The sequence below is a fragment of the Benincasa hispida genome, chromosome 9 (assembly GCF_009727055.1).
Source record: "Benincasa hispida cultivar B227 chromosome 9, ASM972705v1, whole genome shotgun sequence".
NCBI classification, from domain to species: domain Eukaryota; kingdom Viridiplantae; phylum Streptophyta; class Magnoliopsida; order Cucurbitales; family Cucurbitaceae; genus Benincasa; species Benincasa hispida.
The window spans coordinates 16,545,536-16,567,111 of NC_052357.1; the positions used below are offsets into that span (position 1 = coordinate 16,545,536).

General features: G+C 37.6%; 1 protein-coding gene across 1 annotated transcript; it reads right to left on the reverse strand.

The window, feature by feature from the left end:
• Positions 1-672: 672 nt before the first annotated feature.
• Positions 673-6,810, reverse strand: LOC120085833 (E3 ubiquitin-protein ligase HEL2). Its single transcript, XM_039042045.1, has 7 exons — positions 6,361-6,810; positions 5,023-5,328; positions 3,924-4,132; positions 3,418-3,466; positions 3,242-3,331; positions 3,031-3,093; positions 673-2,637 (listed from the first exon to the last, which is right to left on the reverse strand). Exons 1-7 carry the CDS (start codon positions 6,526-6,528, stop codon positions 1,051-1,053), a joined length of 2,472 nt encoding a protein of 823 aa, XP_038897973.1. The 5' UTR covers positions 6,529-6,810; the 3' UTR covers positions 673-1,050.
• Positions 6,811-21,576: the final 14,766 nt, after the last annotated feature.

The following is a 21,576-nucleotide window of genomic DNA, read 5'->3' on the forward strand; positions in this document are numbered from 1 at the left end:
AAAGAAGCACTACGCTTGAGTTAAACTTGGAGATTGACGGTAAAATAAGATTGAGCTTATGAACTTATTATCCTAGGTCGAAATAAGTTAATAGGATCCTTTTTCAACATCCTCGTGTCTATTTATGAGGATATCAAACTATAAAACCTATTTATGAGATTTTATCAAAACATAAAGACTAAATTCTAACTTTTAAAATCGACAATAAAGATCAAATTTATCATTAAACCTCAATTTTCCGTTGAAGAAGTGTTGAATAATAAGTCACTTTGCTGAGAGTACTAATCTATCCTTCTATATCAATTTTTTTTTTTTTTACAGAAAGTATTTTTAACGTAACACATCAACATTTTTATATACAACTCTCTAAACTTCACATCTCCTTCAAACTCACCATTGCACTCCTTATCCCAAACATCCCACGTCTCAAATATAGCCCAACATTAATCAAATAAAATTATTTTAAAAAACATAATGTCGTAGCCAGAGTTCTCATAAAATTAGTTTGAAAAGTAATAATCGCTTGTAATTGTGAGCATAATTCTTTATTCCTAATAAGATGTTTAACAGGAAAAAAAGAAGAAGAAAATCGCCGAGTTTCAAATTATACCCGAATTATAGACGCATCTTTTTCTGATGAACCCAAAACTTAATTAATATGAGAATCCTAGGGGAGAAAACAAGAAGTGAAATTTCAAAGAAATGTAGCATTACAAATAGCATCATCAACTTTGCAGTTTTTGAAAGGCAAGCATTCCTGTGGAAACATAAACCTTATAGAAGTTAAATACAGTAAAGTGAGGTCTAAACATCAGAAATTTCTTCATTATGCTCCCACTTCAACAAAAGGAACATATCATTATATCCACACTATAATATCAAAATGATAACTCAGAATATGAAGAAAGCATACCACATTACAGGCTGCTTTCATCACCAATGCAAAATTTCACCATCCTTTTGACCCATCTGGTTGTACAAATCCTCAGCCAGTTCGATCGAATTCTGTCACTTGTATATCCACAAAATGTTACATTTCATGCACTTGTGCTAAGAGAAAAGCCTCTGGGCACCATTTCGCCAAACGCCCCGAACAGGCAATACCCCTGTAGCATTGTTCCTGCCCTCTACTCTTTCGACTGGGTCCGGGTCTGAAGTGAGATTGGAGTTTTTTAAATCTAAGAGTGCAGCAACCGAGCCATCGCCTAATCGAACTCTATGGAACTTGGAGGTTTTCTTTTTTTGTTTGCTCCCCCCACCACCCCCATCCCCAGTGCTTTCGTTCAATAGACCAGTAGACAGTTGACTATTTTGTCCTCCTGTCCCACCTTGCTGGTTGTCAGACGAAATCTTCAATTTCCCTTTTGAAGCACGATACTCACCCTTCGATAATACCTCTACATCTTCCTCCAATGGCCTGAAACTCGACTGCAATTCCCGAACACTGCTCAAGATACTATCTGCTAATTTGTCCTTGGAACTGCTGTCTTTAACTTCTATAGATTTCCCTTTACCTTTCTTTCCCTTACTGTTGTCTTTAATTTGAATACTATCTTGAGCCCTACCATTTACTGGGATCACATCTTTATGAAAACTAGCATTATAGGTCTCCACAAGTTCTTTCTGTTTCTGAGGATCAGGACAGAGCCTAGCCAACTCGAGCAGAAGATGGGACAAACCGAACTGTTGCACGCAGTCTAGATACATTTCTGTGTCAATCTGACCCTGACGATATTGTGCAGATATATCCTTAAAAATGGCATATCTATCTTGGTCAAAATCAAGTGCAGCACGTATTTTTTCAACAAGAGATTTGTTTGCTGTCTGGACATCTTCCATGTTCATTGAACTCTGGCTACTTGAAGGTGCCTTCCACGCCTGTACTGTAGATACTGGAGGGAATTCATTAACTGAGGGTTCAGTATAGGCAATGTCGGTGAGACTGGGAGCCGAAGCAGAGTGGCTAATCCTACTGCTACTACCTGATCCACTTGAAGAACTAGATCGAGCTTTTGCATGCATCTGAGCAGCATTTGAGTAAGCAGAAACTGAAGGGCCATTATTAATAGTGACAACCCCCTTAGTCTGCCTAGAACTGCTTGAAGCTGCATGATTGGCATTTATAGCAGGCCAAGCTTGAGATGAGTTATTTGATGGTGGTAGCACAGGGGCACGACTTGATTTTGGCCAACCAGCAGAATTTAGAACGGTCACATTATTCCTCTGGCGGCGAAGATGAGCTGCCATACTGTCATTATGTATAGCATCTTTGTCCTGACTGGGCTTTGGATGGCTACTGCTGGATGCTGTTGAAAGGGGAGGAAAGGATGATTGCTCCAATTGAGAATTCCTAGAATGGCCCAACGCTTGAAGGTATCTAGAAGCTGATTCAGGATCTGTTGTTGCTAATGCTTCAAATGGTTCAATCAAGGGATCAATGTTGCTTATATTTTCCTGATCTGAGGCTCCTTGTCCGCTAGGTAATGGGTCATGATTGGTGTCATCAACATTGGCTGTTTCAAAGCTTTCTTGAATGGCCAAAGAAAGTAGATCATCAGAAGAATCACGACGAAATGTCCGTCTACCACGCCGATTATCTTGCTCATTACTTCTTCGATACCGGAAACTGGTTGGTATCTGAAAAAGATAGTGTTAATTGAGAAATAATGAAGGAAAGGGAAATAAGACATAAAAGAAAGGCATACAAAACACAAATTGAATTTCTTAGGCCCCATTTATAACCAAATTGGATTTTGAAAATTAAGCATATCATAACTACTTTCACTTATTGATTTCTTTGTCATGTTGTTCACATATTATGCTTTCAAAATCCAAGCCAAATTTTATAAACTAGAACAAATAGTTTTTAAAAACTTATTTTTGTTTTTGGAATTTGACTCAGAATTTCACTTAGGAAATATGAAAACCATGATAACAAAATTGAATGAAAACAAGCACAAATTTGAAAAACTAAAAATGTTATCAAATAGGGCCTTAAAAGACCAGAATTGCGAGAGCAGTAATACATACTTGCAAAGCAGCATTTCGCTTCGATCGAGATAGCTTGCCACCATGTTCAATAGTATTATGCCTCTGAAAAATAACAAATAGACATGAAGAAACAATGCACTGTAATGGAGCAACCCCAGAGCCTTACACACTCGAGAGAAATGAGCAAAAACAAAACAGAAAGCATTTAACTAAACACACATAAAAAAGTCCTTCCCATGTTCTAAGTTACCTTCATTTCCGCTTCAGATTGGAACACTATAAACTTTTTAGCAAGGCAGGCTTCATCTTCACAAAGAAAATGTCCTTGTCGGAAATGGATCTGTGGCCAAAAGAAGCTCACTATATTAGACTCAAAAACTCAAAAGAGTGTTATAAAAGACAGAATATCATTGTTAAACAACTTGCCTCTAGGTCATCATAATTCTTATAGTATTCATACTGTCCAGGATGGAGCCTGCAACCCCAAAAAAATTAAACAAATTTTAATCTTCGCTAAGTTAACAATGGAAAAATGATGAGGGTATAGAGGTGAATCAGTTCGGTACAAATTTATTTTTGACTTGAGATTTTGAAACTTGAAACATTTGATTCCCCGAAGACGAGCAATGAACCAATTGGTTCAGTTCTTTTGGATCCCTTCTTTTATAACCCCAACCCACCTACTTCATTTTGCTGACAGAAATGGACTTATTGAATACAATTAATTTTAACCAAAGAATTCTTTTAAAAGATATTGAATTCTGATTAAATGAGTTGTTAAACAAGTCTATTAGAAAAATATATTGACAGACTGACGGTTGTTCAAATAAAAACTAAAATGATATCAATTTGGTATAGTTCAGTTTTACGTTGGCTGCCAATTTAGTTTAAATTTGTACACCCTAGTCACAAATCAAGAATGTTTAGTTTACCTTTGGCATATATGACATGTATAATGCTCAGTTGACATATGAGTATACAGCTCATTATCTCCGTAAAATGGAGTTCTGCAAAATTCACAAATAGGGTGCCCGGTGAAACCACCTCTCTCACTCTCACTTCCGTCCACCTCAGAATCACCAGTGTGTATATGCTGATTCAATTGTGCTCTATTATATAGCTTTTGTTCACAAATAAAGACCTGAGACACCAGAAAAGCTAATCAGCACTATGGTTGCAATCAAAGAAAAGATCAGATAATTTCTGGTTCATGTTCATTGTTCACATACAAATATAGCCATCATAACAATGGATTATAAAATACAGGCGATAATATCGAACATCTGAAAAATACCAAGATGGATATGAGGTGGCAGTAACCCATATCTAAGTTTTTTTTTTTTTTGTTACTGTTGATATATTATACATTTAATATATTATTGCACTTTATATACATACAGATTGCTTGCTTAGTAGGTTTAACATATGGCTTCAAATTCTCCCGCAGCTTCAGAGTCTTGAGCTAGAATCTTAAGTCGATTAGTTTTGGCCTTTTCCCTCTTTTTTCATTTCCCTTCCTCTCTTCGTTTCGCTCTATCCTCTCTCCCCATCCCACGACCCAGTCCCAGCCCCTCTCTCCCTCACTAAAGAGGTATTTTTTGGAGACTTGAGAAAACAGGATTGAATTCTCTACTTTTTTTTTCTGTTCCTTCTAATTTATATTTAGTCTTTATATTGTTACATTTTTTCCACAATATTTTGTGTTACATATTTAACACTTAAAACACACCTTTTTTATTTATATTTTGTGTTGTATGTTTAACCTATAAAATGAGGTGAATTTTTTAAGATCATAATTTTTAATTTATTAAATAATATTAGAATAAATTATTAATTAGAAAACATTATATTAAACCTATCCCTCATTTTTTTTTTTTTTTTGAAATGTCCATTGATATATCCATAAATCAGAGTTATTGACATCAACATTGACATTCTCATCCTTGATCATAACTATCTACTTGGAGTGATATGCTATGAATTTCAATGACCAACCTTCCACAAGTATCTTAAAGAGAATAGCAAGCATACCTTCCTGCCTTCCAAACAAAGGCTGCACATAAACAACTTATGTCGATGAAACAAATGACCCTTTAGCTGCTCAATATTCCGAAATCTTCCTCGGCGCTTTGAGGCATCATTTGGTTGATCTTCACCTATCTTATCACACACACTGCATGACAACCTGCACATTGCTTTTATCATCTTGTAGTGGTCAACATCATCAAAAAATGCTTGTGTGTCTTCATGATACCAATAGGATCCACTACGACCCTCTCTTGGTTCAGAAGGAAAGACTGTGAAGTCGTTAATCGTCCTTGTATAATCTCCTAAGGCCTACAGCAGAATCAAACATGAATAGCATAAGCACAGCGAAATAACAAAACAGTCCTCAAACTCAAACAAATTAATGTATGGAAAAACAACAAATCCACCTAATTATAAATTTCAACACTACAATAACAACTGAGTTCTTGCTTGTCTCTTTATTTTTAGAATCATACATGAACTTTGATCAATGATGTACATGTCAAACAACCAAGACCAACATTGTCAGTCGGATAATAAATAAGGAATGAGGGATGGGAGCTTTGGAGTATCAAGAAGAACTATAACAAACCCAGATAATGGAGGTACTAAGATATGGCTGGAGGACATATTTTATTTTTAGATCGCGCTTCTTAGCAGCCATTAAGAATTGGTTGCATTGAGATCTAGAAGTGTTTTCCTTTCAGTTTGATTGTCATAAACTCATCTTTTCTCAACCTTATCAATGCCCAGTTGCCACCAATTAGTAGTGATGTTTTGGCAACATGTTCTGATAACAGTTCTCTATTTTTTGTTTTCAAATTTGTTTTTGAAAATTCAGATTGTATTATAAGGTATCATTACTATTCAGATTCAGATTGAAACCATTGTTCCTAAATTCATGGTTTTTTTTTTTTTTGTATTAATAAAAAGTAAAATTGTTTCTAATGCAGTGTCCAAACAGCCCTTGATCTATCAAAGAAAGCAAGGGAAAAACGAGAGAGAGAAAGGGAAATGAACTATAAGAATATCACATTAATATTGAAGCCAGGAGAAAAGGATTGAATAATCAGACGTTCGAAGTGCAAACGACATTCCCTTGGTATCGGTATGATAAACTAAATCGAACAGAAAACAAAAGCGTGTTCCTAATTCCGGATATTCATTAGAGTAAAAGGGAAAAAAAATATAATCCACAAAGAATTCGAATGCAACTACAGCAGCAAAGCACTTGGGAAATAACCAAATTGCATATGAAAGAAATCAAATATCATAATTCAACAACTAAATACCCCCAGAGAGAGAATGCGATCATAGAACGCGGAATAGCAGCACCCTCACCTTAGAGACGAACACGACGGCTGATTCAGACTTGCAGATGCAGCAGCGGCGATCACCACAAATGAATCGAAGACGAGCAACGCAGGTGGAGCAGACATCCCGATGACCGCAAGAGCCATAGGCAACCCATTCAAGAGTATCGGCACACACCGCACAGCTATCGTCCATTGTTCTCTTGTTGTCAACGGTTCCGGGAAGGAGAAAAGATCAATTAGATCCTGAAAGTAGAGGGCAATCCGACTATGAAGAATCTAGAACTTGAAGAACAAGAAATTATGTCAGATTAACACGGAGAAGAGGAATAATTAGAGAATTCCGAATGCCTAGGGTTTGAAGAACGAAGGACAATATTGATTCCCAGAAAGTTCTTGAAAGGGTCGAACGAGAATTCGGAGAGCCGCGAGGAAACTCACTCCACATACAAATATACAACTTTTATTTTATTTTATTATTTTCATTTCATTCCATGTTTTTCCCCCACAATTGCATTTTCTAACGAACCTTCTGCGTTCTACTCTAAACTCTAATCGGAAGTTGTTAGTCGGATTGGGCTTGGGCTTGGACTTGGGCCCGTTACCTGATTACAGCCGAAGCCCAATTGTTTCCAACTCTCTAATACAAGAGAAATTGCGTAGTCGTCCTAGATTTATAAAACATTGATATAAAGGTTTAAAATCTAATCTATCTTTTTCAGTTATTTGGGATGTTGAGTTGAGATATGATGTCTGGAATTCATATATATGTGAAGTTTATGTTTTTGTAGGATTCATACAATAGTGTTTAAGATGCAGAACTATTTGGTTTGAATTCATATGTTTGTATTTGAGATGCAGAATTGAGTTCATATGTCTAAAGTGTCTTGTGTAGTTTATTGAGCTCTAAATAATATGTTTTTATGATGACTATTTTTGTTTCAGATTTTTTTATTCAATAATTCGATCCATCTCTTGTGTTGAATAAAATATTAATTGCATTTTTTTCCTTTTAATTTTCAAAGTTTTTCTTTTTTTTCTTTTTTCTTTTTTTGGTGATGAACAAAAATCAACTCACTGCATTTATTATAGTAATATAGTTAAATAAAATAGAAAACCAAAGAGAAACTAAAACTTTTGATCCATAAGTTTTTTTTTCCATGAATTTCATCATCTCTTTTTTTCTTTCTTCATCCAGTTATTGTTGTTGTCTATTTTTACTCTATCATGATTTTTTTTAAATTAACTCTCCACTATCATCTTAGCAGTCAAATGCCACCACATTTCTTCAACAATTTCACTTTCAATTCTTCTAAATTCAGATGATCATTAGAGAATAAATCTCCATTCTTCATTATTTCTTGTAAAAAAGTGTTCCATGAAAAAAGTCTCCATTTTATGGTTTTGCTTTTTTTGTTGTGTTACATATTTTTCAACTGCATACATACTTTTCCAAATATTATTAATACTCATTTGATATGTGAATTCAATTAAATAAAAGTATGTTTTACAAATTTCTACGTATAAATATTGTACTTTAATATACTATTATTTATATAATCAACAACTCTACAACATACTTTAACAGTAATCAAAAGTGGTCATCAAAGATGATTATCAAAGATGATTTTCGTTGGAGTTTATAGTTAGAGGTGGTTGTCAGAGTTTGGAGTTGGTCGCATGAAGGTGGTATTGGAGTTGGTCGCCGAAGTTTTTCATCGAAGGTGGTTTTTGAAGCCTAAAGTTGGTCATCGAAGTTGGTCGCACGAAGGTGGCCATTGAAGTTGATCATCAAAGATGATTTTTGCCAGAGTTTTGTAGTCAAAGGTGGTTTAGTCGAAAATGGTTGTTGAAGTTGATTATCAAAGATGATTTTCGTTGGAGTTTATAGTTAGAGGTGGTTGTCAAAGCTTGGAGTTGGTCGCATGAAGGTGGTATTGGAGTTGGTTGCAGGAGTTTGTCGTTGGAGGTGGTTTTTGGAGTCTAAAGTTGGTCATCGGAGTTAGACACACGAAGGTGGCCATCGAAGTTGATCATCAAAGATGATTTTTGCCAGAGTTTTGTAGTTAAAGGTGGTTTAGTCAAGTCATTGTCGAAATTGATTATCAAAGATGTTTTCGTTGGAGTTTATAGTTAGAGGTGGTTGTCAGAGCGGACTTAGTCGCATAAAGGTGGTATTGGAGTTGGTCGCTGGAGTTTGTCGTTGGAGGTGGTTTTTGGAGCCTGAAGTTGGTCACCGGAGTTGGTCGCACGAAGGTGGTCCTCAAAGTTGATCAGCAAAGATGATTTTTACCAGAGTTTTGTAGTCAAAAGTGGTTGTCGGAGCTCAAAGTTGGTCGCATGAAGGTGGTATTGGAGTTAGTTGCTGGAGTTTGTCGTCGGAGTTGATTGTCAGAGCCTAGAGTTGGTCGTCAAAGTTGCTCGCTCAAATGTGGTCTCAAAGTTAATCATCGAATGTGATTTTCGTCAGAGTTTGTTGTCGGAGTTGGTCATCAAAGTTTGTTATCAGAGTATTGGGATTGGTATCCTAATTCTCTCAGTGGTATCGTAGTTTGTAAACATTTTGTACACATATTGTTATTAATAAAATAAATGTTATTTTACAAGCATTTACTCAAATCCAACAAACTAAGATCTGTGATTATTTCATATAACTTAAGCATGTATGTGAGACATACAAGTGGATCATGTCTTAAGTAATAACCTAAATGGTTTGTAGTAGATGGATAAAGGAGGGATACTTTATCCTGTTGATACTACGGATACGACCCGCTTTGTAGATGTTTATAAGTGTTATAAAAGGTTACAAATGGCCTGATCCTGACCATTCATATGGAGACATGCGAGTGGAGGTGTCCTATACAAAGAGTTTATATAAGACCGGACCACGAGATGATTAGTCTTTTTATATAACGCTGTTGATAATTGAGATCTACATTTCACTAAAATGACCATAGGTGACATGACCTTAATTCTAAGTGAGTTGGAAACTCCTGCCTATGAGGGCGGTCCTTTGATTTGTATGGGTGAAAGTGGCCAGATTGCCAACACGACAAGCCTACCATTTTGGGGATTCTTCTAATTGAGAAGCTGGGAACTCAGCTACACAAAACGGAATTCACTCCTTCCCTGAAGCAGGGGTAAGTAGATAAATTGCTCCCATAAGGGCTGATTTCGGGTCTTGAACATAGTGGCAACACCCTTTCTTTAGAAGAGAGGACTCAGTCATAGTAGGACTATGACTCATTGTTCATTAAAGGAATTAATGGTACTTAAGGAGTTAGATGTAACTGTTGGGGTTGATGCCCTAAAGTCTCGTATCCTGTAGTTTGTAAACAGTATATACGAACACCTGTGATTGTTAATATATGATATTTACTTCACATCTTGTTGTTTTGCTCGGTTATTTGTTTTATTTGTTTTACCACAAACCAATAAACATAAAATCTCTGGTTATCTATATGTGACTCGAGCATGTATATGGTGACATACAAGTGGATCATGTCTTGTGTGATAACCAAAATGGTTTGTAGTATATGGATATAAAAGGAAAACTTTATCCTGGTAATGCTACGGACGCGACCCGCTTTATGGAATGCTCACAAGTGTTGTGACTTGTCACAGATGGTCTGATCCTGATCATTCGTGTTGAGGACATGTGAGCGGGAGCGTCCTATACAAAGAGTTTATATAAGACCTGACCACGAAGTGTTAACGTCTCATTATATAACACCGTTCATGACAGAGACTTCACTTCACTAGGATGACCATAGATAACATGACCTCAATCCTGAGTGAGTTGAGAACTTCTGCCATTGAGGGCGGTCCTTTGATTTGTATGGGTGCGAGTGGCCAGGTAGCCGATTCAAACCTACCATTTTGGGGATTCATCTGATTTATGAGTTGGGAACTCAGCTACACAAGATGGAATTCACTCATTTCCCGAGGCAAGGGTAAATAGATAGATGACTCCCTTGAGAGCTGATTTCGGAGCTTGAACGATGTAGTGCCACACACCTTCTCTTGGCCCGAGAGGTGTTCACACATAGTTGGACTATGTTGTATTGTTCATTAGAGGAATCAGTGGTACTTAAGGAGTGAGATGTAACTATAGGGACAAAACGGTAAATTGGCCCAAATGTACTTACGAGCATCTGTGAAGGTTCATCGTACTCATGATTGGTTATATCCGATGGACACAGAAATATATCTGTGGTAAGAAGAGTTCGGTTGTTGGTCTTTAGTGGAATCACTGACAGTTAACGAATGGTGGATCTCGTGGCTAAAGAGTTTAGTCAGTTATTCATGTACCGTTAGAGCTTCGAGCCAAAGGTCCATTAGGTCACTTGGGTAGCTTAGATAAAGTCGAGAACCAGTGTTTGGGTTAATTTGAAATGTTCAAATTGACAAGAGGAAGTTCAAGTATATATGATATAATTGGACTGGTTAATTATATATGATATAATTGGCTAAATGTATGAGATACATTATTTTGGAGGAAATTAGATATAAATATGATTTTATCAAGTAGAGGAGAAAATACTATAGTAGATATATGATATTAAACTATAGGATATAAATATAAAATGATTATATTTATTAATTAAATTAATTGATTAACTATTTGATAATTAACGGATTTATCCACGTTTGTACGTGGAAAATGGTAACCGGCAGATTAAAACAATGAAAATAGTTTTCATTTTTATCATTAGTGCATTTCGTATTATCGCGCACCCAAAAGAATTCGTGAAAGCGATCGCGAGAGCCTATACTTCACTAAAATCAGTAGTCAGATTGTCTAGGTTAATGAATCCCTAGGTAGAACATTCAGTGGGAGGTATTTGGGGCATAAGATGCTTTATTTAAACCTTTCACTTTTCTCCTAAAGTCCACACCGTGAGATCTATCATCGGCCTCGTGGCACCTTTGGCGTGTCCCTCAAATGGATGGTGTTTAGGTAGGTCAATATCAAGATGGATGGAAAGAATGTTCATAGTAACTGGTAGCGGGAAGTACAACAACATATCTGTCTTTTCCCTATGGTAAGCGCATTAAGGCGAGACTCTGGCACCAAAAACGAAAGGTTACACTTACATGAAATAGTTAAGGGTTAACAATTCTGGACTGAAAAATAGTGGCTATTAGGTTCAGTTCCAAAAGTTGGTTTTGTCTAATGGTTGAGAATGTCTCATCCCAGTGAAGGGGCAACTGATCACCCCTCGGTGGCATTTGTTCTGACTCACTGGGGCATCATTACAAAATAGAGGTCTATAACCTAGGGTACATAGGATGGTGGTGCCGCACGCTGTGTTAGGTTAAGAGCAGGTGCGTGATAGCCTTAAAACACGTTCCCGGGGGGATTTCTTTCCTATGCTTGCCGGCAAAACTCCGTTTTGCCTTCCACACGTGCCACTGAAAGCAGAATGACCTCTTCTCATTGCCTGCCCCTCCTTGAAAAAAGGTCCAAGCGAAGCTCATAGGTTGGAAAGCAAAAAGTCTCTCCTATAGCTGGACACTTGTCTACTTAAAATCCGTTCTATTCTAGATAACAGTTCTGGTTATCGGCTTTTGCGATCCTTGAAACTGTTTTGCAAAACTAATTGGTTTAAAAATGGTTTAGCAAAATCTAATAAAGATTTGTTCGTATTTTCAGCAACTTTTTTTTCAAATGGCTACAGCTACCTTATCGTTGTTAAGCGTCGAAAAATTAATTGGCGACAATTTTTCAACATGGAAACACATAATCACGACGATCCTAATCATCAAGGATCTCATGTTCGCTCTCACGGAGGCTTGTCCTCCTATTCCAGCTTGAAATGCCACTTGAAATGTTTGGGAGGCATACGAGCGATGGACAAAGGCGAATGAGAAAGCCCGAGCCTATATCTTGGCAAGTTTTTTTGACGTCTTGGCCAAGAAGCATGACCCTATGATCTCAGCCCGTGAGATCATGGAGTCTTTGCGAGGGATGTTTGGATAACCGTCTGAACAACTTATGCATGAGGCTCTTAAATACATATTTAACTCCAAAATGCAAGAAGGCACCTCTGTTCGTGAACATGTGCTAAACATGATGGTTCAATTCAATGTGGTGGAGTTGAATGGGTCTACCATCGATGAGAGCAGCCAGGTTAGCATAATCCTGCATTCTTTGCCAGAGAGTTTCTTGCACTTTGTTAGCAATGTGATTCTTAACAAAGTGAAATATAACCTTACAACTTTCCTCAACGAGTTGCAGACTATCAATCTTTACTGAAAAGTAAGGAGAGGCAGAAGGGTGAGGTAAATGTGTTTCATCCTCAATGACGTTCCATAGAGGTTCGTTCTCAGGAACGAAGTCTGCACCTTCTACTTCTAACTCTACAAAGGGGGAAAAAGAAGAAGGATGGTAAGGGAAAAGGGAAGGCACCTGCTAACTCACCGCCTGTCGCCCCGAGGAGGCGTCCATCAGTTGCTAAGGGAAAGTATTTCCATTGCAACCAAGATGGACATTGGAAGAAGAATTGTCCTCGGTATCTGAAGGAGAAGAAAGCAACCAAGGCTAAGGCCAAGGCGGATAAAAGTAAATGTGATTTACTTGTGCTCGAAACTTGTTAAGTGGAGAATGATGATTCTGCCTGGATAATTGATTCAGGCGCCACTAACCATGTTTGTTCTTCTTTTTAGGGGATTAGATCTTGGCGACAGCTGGAGGCTGGTTAGATGACAATCATCGAGCAGGTCGTCTCAAATGTGGCAGTGGGAGGACTCCGGTTAACTTTATAGAATAGGTTTCTAATTTTAAATGATGTATATATTGTTCCTGAACTAAAAAAGGACCTTATTTCTATAAAGTGTTTATTGCAATGTAAATACACTATTTCTTTCAATTTGAGTAAAGCGTTTATTCATAAAGATGGTGTCTTTATTTGCACAGCAAATCTGTTATCGAATTTATATGTGTTAAGACCGTTAGCCATTAATTCCCTCCATAATACTGAAATGTTCAGAACTGCTATAACTCAATCAAAACATCAACGAATTTCTCTAAAAGAAAATTCCAAACTTTGGCATCTACGTTTAGGGCACATAAATCTCGATGAAGAATGGACTTCTAAATGAGTTAGAAGAAAATTCTTTACCCGTGTGCGAATCTTGCCTTGAGGGTAAGATGACTAAACGACCTTTTACTATAAAAGGTTCTAGAGCCAATGAGCCTCTTAAGTTAGTACATCCTGACCTTTATGGTTCTATGAATGTGCGAGCTCGTGGTAGCTATGAGTATTTTATCAGTTTTACTAATGATTACTCCAGGTACGGGTATGTTTATCTTTTGCAATGAAAGTCTAAATCCTTTGAAAAGTTTAAAGAGTTCAAGATTGAAGTTGAAAATGCATTAAATAGATGGATTAAAACACTTCGATCAGATCGAGGTGGAGAGTTTTTGGACTCCGCATTCCAAGACTATTTGATAAAACATGGAATCGTTTCCCAACTCTCAACGTCGGATATACCTCAGCAGAATGGTGTAGCGGAGAGGAGAAATAGGACCTTGTTAGACATGGTTCGCTCGATGATGAGTTACACTTCCTTATCGGACTCGTTTTGGGGTTTTGCAGTGGAGACTACGGTGACATACTTAACCGTGTTCCCTCCAAGAGTGTTGCAAGAACACCTCTAGAGTTGTAGAACGGGCGTAAAGCTAGTTTACGTCATTTCCGCATTTGGGGTTGCCCTTCACATGTGCTTGAGGCTAATCCCAAGAAGTTGGAACCACGGTCGAGGTTATGCCTCTTTGTAAGCTACCCCAAAGGTACACGAGGGGGTTGTTTTTATGATCCAACGAAAAATAGGGTATTTGTAACAAACGCTACTTTTCTGGAGGAGGATCATATAAGGGAGCACAGTTCACAAAGCAAAGTTGTGTTGCATGAGCTTTCCAATGAAACTACTAAAACTTCAACAAGAGTTGTTGAAGAGCCTGCTACATCAACAAAAGTTATTGATGGGAGTTCATCCAGTCGGTCGGTTCCACCTCAAGAGTTAAGGGAACCTCGACGTAGTATGAGGGTTACAAACCCACCTGTTCGCTATCTGGGTTTCACGGAAATCCTTGCTATGGTAGCAGATGGCGATGTTGAGAATCTGTTGTCTTATAAGAAGGCAATGGAGGATGTTGACCGGGATGAATGGGTCAAAGCCATGGATCTCGAGATGGAGTCGATGTACTTTAACTCAGTATGGATCTTGTAGATCAGCTTGATGGGGTTTGCCCTATAGGTTGTAAATGGATCTATAAGCGCAAACGGGGTGCTGATGGGAAGGTACAGACCTTCAAGGCTCGACTTATGACAAAGGATTATACCCAAGTAGAGGGAGTCGACTATGAGGAGACTTTCTCGCCTTTGCCATGTTAAAGTCGATCTGCATCCCCCTGTCCATTGCAGCTTATTATAATTATGAGATCTGGCAAATGGACGTCAAGACGGCCTTTCTGAATGGCAATCTTGAGGAGACTATTTATATGGTGCAACTCGAGGGATTCATAGCCCAAGGTCAAGAGCAAAAGGTTTGCCAAACTGAATCTGTCCATTTATGGACTGAAACAGGTGTCTCGATCTTGGAACATACGATTTGATGTTGCGATCAATTCGTATGGTTTTGACCAAACGTTGATGAACCTTGTGTCTACAAAAAGATCATCAACGCTTCAGTAGTCTTCTTAGTGTGTGTTGTAGACGATATCCTACTCATTGAGAATGATGTAGGTCTACTAACTGCAGTTAAGAACTGGCTAGCGACCCAATCTCTAAATGAAAGATTTGGGAGAGGCTCAGTTTGTTCTAGGTATACAAATCTTTCGGGATCGGAAAACAAAGTGCTAGCACTATCTCAAGCATCGTACATTGACAAGATGTTGCTCAAGTACTCGATGTAGGACTCCAAGAGGGGCCTACTGCCATTCAGGATGGAGTCACTTTGTCTAAGGAAATGTGTCCTAAGACGCCTTAAGAAGTTGAGGAGATGAGACGGGTCCCATATATATCTGGCATTGGCAGTTTGATGTACGCGATGCTCTGTACTGCGTCCAGACATCTGCTACGTTGTAGGCATAGTCAGTAGGGATCGGTCAAACTCAGGCCAGGGTTACTGGACCGCAGTGAAGAACATCCTCAAGTATCTTCGGAGAACGAGGGATTACATGCTCGTGTATGGTTCGAGGAATTTGATCCTTACAGGATACACAGATTCTGACTTTCAGACTGATAAGAACTTTTGTAAGTCTACATTAGGGTCAGTCTTTACTCTTAACGGAAGAGCAGTAGTGTGGAGAAGCACTAAATAGGGATGCATCGCCAACTCCACTATGGAGGCGGAATACGTCGTGGCTTGCGAAGCTGCTAAGGAGTTCGTCTAGCTCAGGAAGTTCTTGACAGACCTGGAAGTTGTTCTAGATATGTCTAGGCCCATTACCCTATATTGTGATAATAGTGGGGTAGTGGCAAACTCCAAGGAGCCAAGGAGTCATCGGCGCGGAAAACACATAGAGCGAAAGTATCATCTGATCCGCTAGATAGTGCGTCGAGGGGATGTGATCGTCACGTAGATCGCTTCGGAGCACAATGTTGCTGACCCATTTACGAAGGCTCTCACGACTACATTGTTTGAGGGTCACCTATGGAGCATGGGTCTATAGGATCGCCCGCGGCTAAACTAGGGCAAGTGGGATATTTTATTATACTGGGCTTTTATGCCCTAGTTTATTGTTTTGTACTAAATTTTTTTTGTATACCCCACTTCACTTTAGGACAATTGAGAAATTGTTGGGGTTGATGCCCTAAAGTCTCGTGTCCTGTAGTTTGTAAACAATGTATACGAACACCTGTGATTGTTAATATATGATATTTACTTCACATTTTGTTGTTTTGCTCGGTTATTTGTTTTATTTACTTTACCACAAACCAATAAACATAAAATCCTTGGTTATCTATATGTGACTCAAGCATATATATGGTGACATACAAGTGGATCATGTCTTAAGTGATAACCAAAATAGTCTGTAGTATATGGATATAGGAGGGAAACCTAATCCTGGTAATGCTACGGACGCGGCCCGCTTTGTGGAATGGTCACAAGTGTTGTGACTTGTCACAGATGGTCTGATCCTGATCATTCGTGTTGGGGACATGCTTTGTGGAATGCTTATCGTATAATATGATTATATTTATTAATTAAATTAATTGATTAACTATTTGATAATTAACGGATTTATCCACGTTCGGACGTGGGAGGTGGGCTGCGATGGTTATGGTAACCAGTGGATAAAAAACAATGAAGATAGTTTTCATTTTTATCATTCGTACATTTCGTATTATCGCGCACCCAAAAGAATCCGTGAAAGTGATCGCGAGAGCCTATACGATAGAAGCTCATCCATCTAAACGATCATCTACCTCACGTTTTCTCTAAATGATCGTAAACGTTTTTCCTAAACGATCGTTCAGTCTTTCATACACGATCGTGTAACTTTACTATACGATAAGCATTTCCGCTATACGATAGTAGAGTTTCATCTCCGACTTGATATCGTCTACACGATGCATTCTCCTCTGTCCTTTACCAAACTCACCAAAGGCCACTCTTTGGCTTTTTTACACCGAGGATACCCGGGTTTCTCTTGTGGTGGTATCGTCCCCATTGCATTGTTCGTGTACGTTCTGATCATGCTGTTGCAGTCGACATACTTATCGGGTGCTGGTAGATCGGTGGGAGGTTTTCCGCTGCTTAGGGTTCAGACATTCGAAGAGTGTCTTCATCTGGTACAAACCCTTTCCTTGTTAATTATTGTATTCTGAGCATGCCGATAATTATATTATATGCATAATTGTATGTGTTGAATGTATATCGTTTGTGTTTCGGTCGTTGTGAAATCAGAGCGATCTACACCCGTTCATGAAACTCTTGGTATGAGATCCTTCAGTAACTATACAGGACAAAATGATGAATTAGCCTAGTTGTACTTACGAGCGATTTGTGAAGGCTCTCGCGCTGTTGATTGGTCATATAGACATAGAAATATATTTGTAGTACGAAGAGTGCAACCGTCGGTCTTTAATGGAGTGATCAACAGTTAACAGATGGTGGATCTCGTGATTAAAGAGTTTAATCAGTTATTCACGTACCGTTGGAGCTCCAAACTATAGGTCCATGAGGTCCCCTTGGTAGCTCAATAGGTTCAAGTTGAGAATCAAATTTTAGGTTGATTTCAAGTGTTCAAATTAACAAGAGGAAATTCAATTATATGTGATATAATTGATATGATGTATTAGATACATCATTTGGAGGATTTAATATAAATATGATTTATATTAAATATCATAAAATAGAAAAAGACCTATAGTCTGTATGTTTCATATGATAAAATATTAAAACTATAGGTTATAAATATAATATGATAAGTTGGTTATTATATTTATTTATAACATATTAATTATATGATAATTAATTATTCTTTTTCTCTAATAACTGAATTGAGTGGGAGGTTATTGGAAGTTATATGGTGACTGTGAGATAAAAGAAAAATGGTTTTCAAAAATTAGATTGTTGATTCACTCTAAATAATCTCACGAAAAAAGCTATCAAGTAAAAAGGTTTTACTAAGCGGTAGCATCGAGAGCATACACGATCAAGTTACGAGTTTACTATACGATAGTTACTCACTTAATCGTTGCTACACGATCGAGTAGCAAAGTCTATATGATAGGCTTCCGTTTTCTAAACGATCTAGTACACCGTCTATGCGATAGACCAGTATTCATCTCCCACTTACTCGATCGTCTACTCGACCGTTTACCTCTTGCTTTCCTCAATCCAAAATCATATAGAGCCCACAACTCCTGGATTCTCATACCGAGAATACCAAGGTAACACTTATGGTGGTGTTTCTGTTCTGTTCGAGGATCGAGTTAGACTCGATTAGGATCGAGGTTCATTCAGACGTTCGTTGAGATCATATTTTATTCATTGCATTCGAGTTCGTGTTGTTGAACCAGTTGCTGAGCGATCGAGGGATACCTGAAGAATAGTTCTTCAAAGGTTTGCATACTTTATCCCTCGTATCTTCCTTTACAGGTAGCATGTTGTAATTTCTGATTATGCATAATCTGTTTGTTTTCATTTAGACTATTTGTTTGTGTGTTCTTTCTCAATGGGATTTGGAACGATCCGCTTCCGCTCATGGAGATCTTTGTTTAGATTCCTTCACATAGGTGGTTGTGAAGCCCAAAATTAGTCGTCGGAGTTGGTCACACGAAGGTGGTCATCAAAGTTGAGTCATCGGAGTTGTCATCAAAGGTGGTTGTCGAGTTCGAAATTGATCGTCAGAGTTGCCGTTGGAGGTGATTGTTGGAGTTCAAAGTTGGTTCTTGGAGTGTGGCGACGATAGTCACCGACAATGGTCGATCGATAGAGCCATTGAAAACATTAGAAGAAATGAGAGTTAAAGTGGGTTGATAAAATATACCATCTCAACTCCACTAACATTTAAAATTGGTGGACCAAACATTGAGTTGATATATTATACCAACTCAGCTAAAATCATGTTGGTGAGGCAAACACCCCCTTTGTGTTTTTTAAAATTGGGATGAGTTTAAATTTTGGATAGAAACGAAAAAAAAAAAATTGGTAATTTACTTATTGGAAAGAAAAAATTGTGCTAAACATATAGAGATAGACACCTCTAACCTTTCTTAAAACATGTAGTACATGTGTTATAAGTGATTTTGGACCAAATGGTACAATTGCCATTTAATGAAAATAGAAAAGATAAGAAAATGAGAGGGGGGGGGGGGGGGGGGGGGGGGGGGGGGGGGGGGGGGGGGAAGGGCAGGATATGGGCCAAAAGTGGCATTTCAGGACCAAAATGGGCCTAAGAAAAGGACCTAGCTTGAGCCTTGGGCTAAGCAAGTATGCTCGACCGAGCTTAAGCCTAATTGGGCATGCGTAACCAAGAGATCATTTTAGGTCCAGAATATGGACTAAGAAAGATGCTCAACCCGAGGTTGATCCTAGCCAAACATAAAACCGGGCACGTTCTTTGGCCCGGTAGGTTATCTTATTATCCTGAGATGACTCAGAAACCCGATGGAACAATGTCTAGGTCAACTTTTTCTATAAATATGTTAATTTCATACGAGATAATTTAAACTTTTGACTTCTTCTCTATTTCAGAGTTCTCATAAACTTGGGCATCAGAGCTTTTTTTTTTTTTTTTTTACAAGTCCTCTTTTTCCCCAATTACAAATTAACAGTTGTTGTCATGTGACGGACAAATGCGTTTTCTCTTGTACAAAATTTGACATCAATAACATATATGAAGATTCTTTCTTTAGAAAATAAAAATAGCAAGACAACAAAGATAAAAACAGAAATAAGAATTAAGAACAAAATGATCAAAATAAAGACTTGGTGTAAGGGTACGACAAATCTATGGTGGAGCATCTCCGATCCAAATTTTAGGGTGTTTTGTTAGGCGAGTGTGAGAAGCTAATAAGTGAGTAACTTTATTGCTTGCTCTAGTGGAAAGGGAATTCTTTACGGAATGATATTTTGAAAGAAGCTTAAGATTGTCAATGATGGGAGCAATTTCAGTATGTGATTGCAATGGAAATGAGGTAAAAATTTTACCTGTAATCAGCTAAAGATCCAACTGAAGCTACTTCAACTAGCTCATCTCTCAAACAAATAAGAAGTTTTAGTTAAAATAGTTAATCGAAACAAATTAACTACCTCTGTAAACTGAACTCTTTGTGTATAAATACTCAAACATTACTAAATCATAAATATGCTAAAACATTTGAGTGATTAGTTGAGAGAAAAAGATATGTAATACACCTTAGATGCTTTATAAAGATTTTTTCATACCTTCAATTGTGGATGTAGGTCTTTATGACCGAACCACTTAAACCATTGTGTTGATCTTCCTCTCATCTTTACATTTCTTGTAATGTATGTTGAAATCCCTTATTCACTTCTTCAATTTAACCATAAAAACACAAGAAAATTCGTAGAGGAAGATAACGAAAGAGAGCTAAACTTCAAGAAAGAGAAAGAAGCTTTCATAAATGATAGACAAAAGAGGGTAATGATTTTACTCTTTTAAATTGTTGCAGCTACGTGGCTTTTCTTCATCAAGCGTATCACCAACCACGGAGTCTTTTTTTTTTTTTTTTTGTGCTATGTTTAATGTTGAACATATTAATAGGCCCATTTTTGTTCCATCAATATAAATTTTAGCCCATTAAACATGTTTGTGGTGATTATGCTCAATTACTATACAGTTATGCTCACTTTAGCAATTAGATAAAATTTTTGCATACTTGAAATAAATCACAATATATATCTTTTTATGTGTAGCTCAATCCATCAAATAATTAGCACATTTTTTTAACAAAAGTTATGATTTATACATTTTAATCTCACCGTCTAATATTCAAAGAAGATGAAAGACTTAAAGTCTTGATTGTTGTGATTTTTGTGACATCCATGCATCAACTAACATTTTTCTAGACCAAGAAAAATAACGCTTAGCTAATAATACGAACTACATCCAATTGAAGAGTAAAGTTACAATTATCGTGCTTGCAACTCAACGACGACCAAGTTGGGAAATCTCAGTGTCGAGACGAGGACACTTTAAAGAATTCTCTACGAGCCCATTTATGAACAATCTAGTTCCATTATGGATTGACATACTTATAATTCGGGAGCCTAGGTCATATGCTAAGGTCCCTAAGCAATCATTTAGTGGAAAAGGAAGTGATCGAGTGATGACAATAGGCTTTCAATTTATATGGATTTCGCACTGCCCCTTCCACTCGGCACTGTCGGATCACTAAGGCCAACTTTCGTCCCAGAAAGTAGGGTGTATCTTCAAAAAAAGTTAACTTTGGCACTCGTAAAGAAGCGACGAAGCTTAGGAGAACGAGACCCCTTTTGAAGACAAGAGTAATCCGAAAGGCCCAATTCCTTATTCGATTTCTTAATCGATAAGCAGTCCGTAAGTAATCTGAGTATTTTGCTGGTGAACTCTTTTTTTTAAGTATCGAACTCATATTTAGTATATAATTTTGAAAGATATAGATGTTTAATAAACTAACTCGCATTCATTTTATAGTATCTCTTGCTATGTTAATTATGACTGTCTCAATGTCTTTAGTTTATTTTAAAAAATGTAGTTGGAAAAAAAAGTAAAAATGAGTAC

What these genes read in the sequence shown, in the direction of transcription:
- LOC120085833 (XM_039042045.1), bottom strand. Translation starts at nt 6,528, where the DNA reads ATGGACGATAGCTGTGCGGTGTGTGCCGATACTCTTGAATGGGTTGCC. An exon ending in CCGTCGTGTTCGTCTCTAAG is followed by an intron (nt 5,329 to 6,360) that starts GTGAGGGTGCTG and finishes ATTCTGCTGTAG; the next exon opens with GCCTTAGGAGATTATACAAG. An exon ending in AATCTGAAGCGGAAATGAAG is followed by an intron (nt 3,094 to 3,241) that starts GTAACTTAGAAC and finishes GTTATTTTTCAG; the next exon opens with AGGCATAATACTATTGAACA.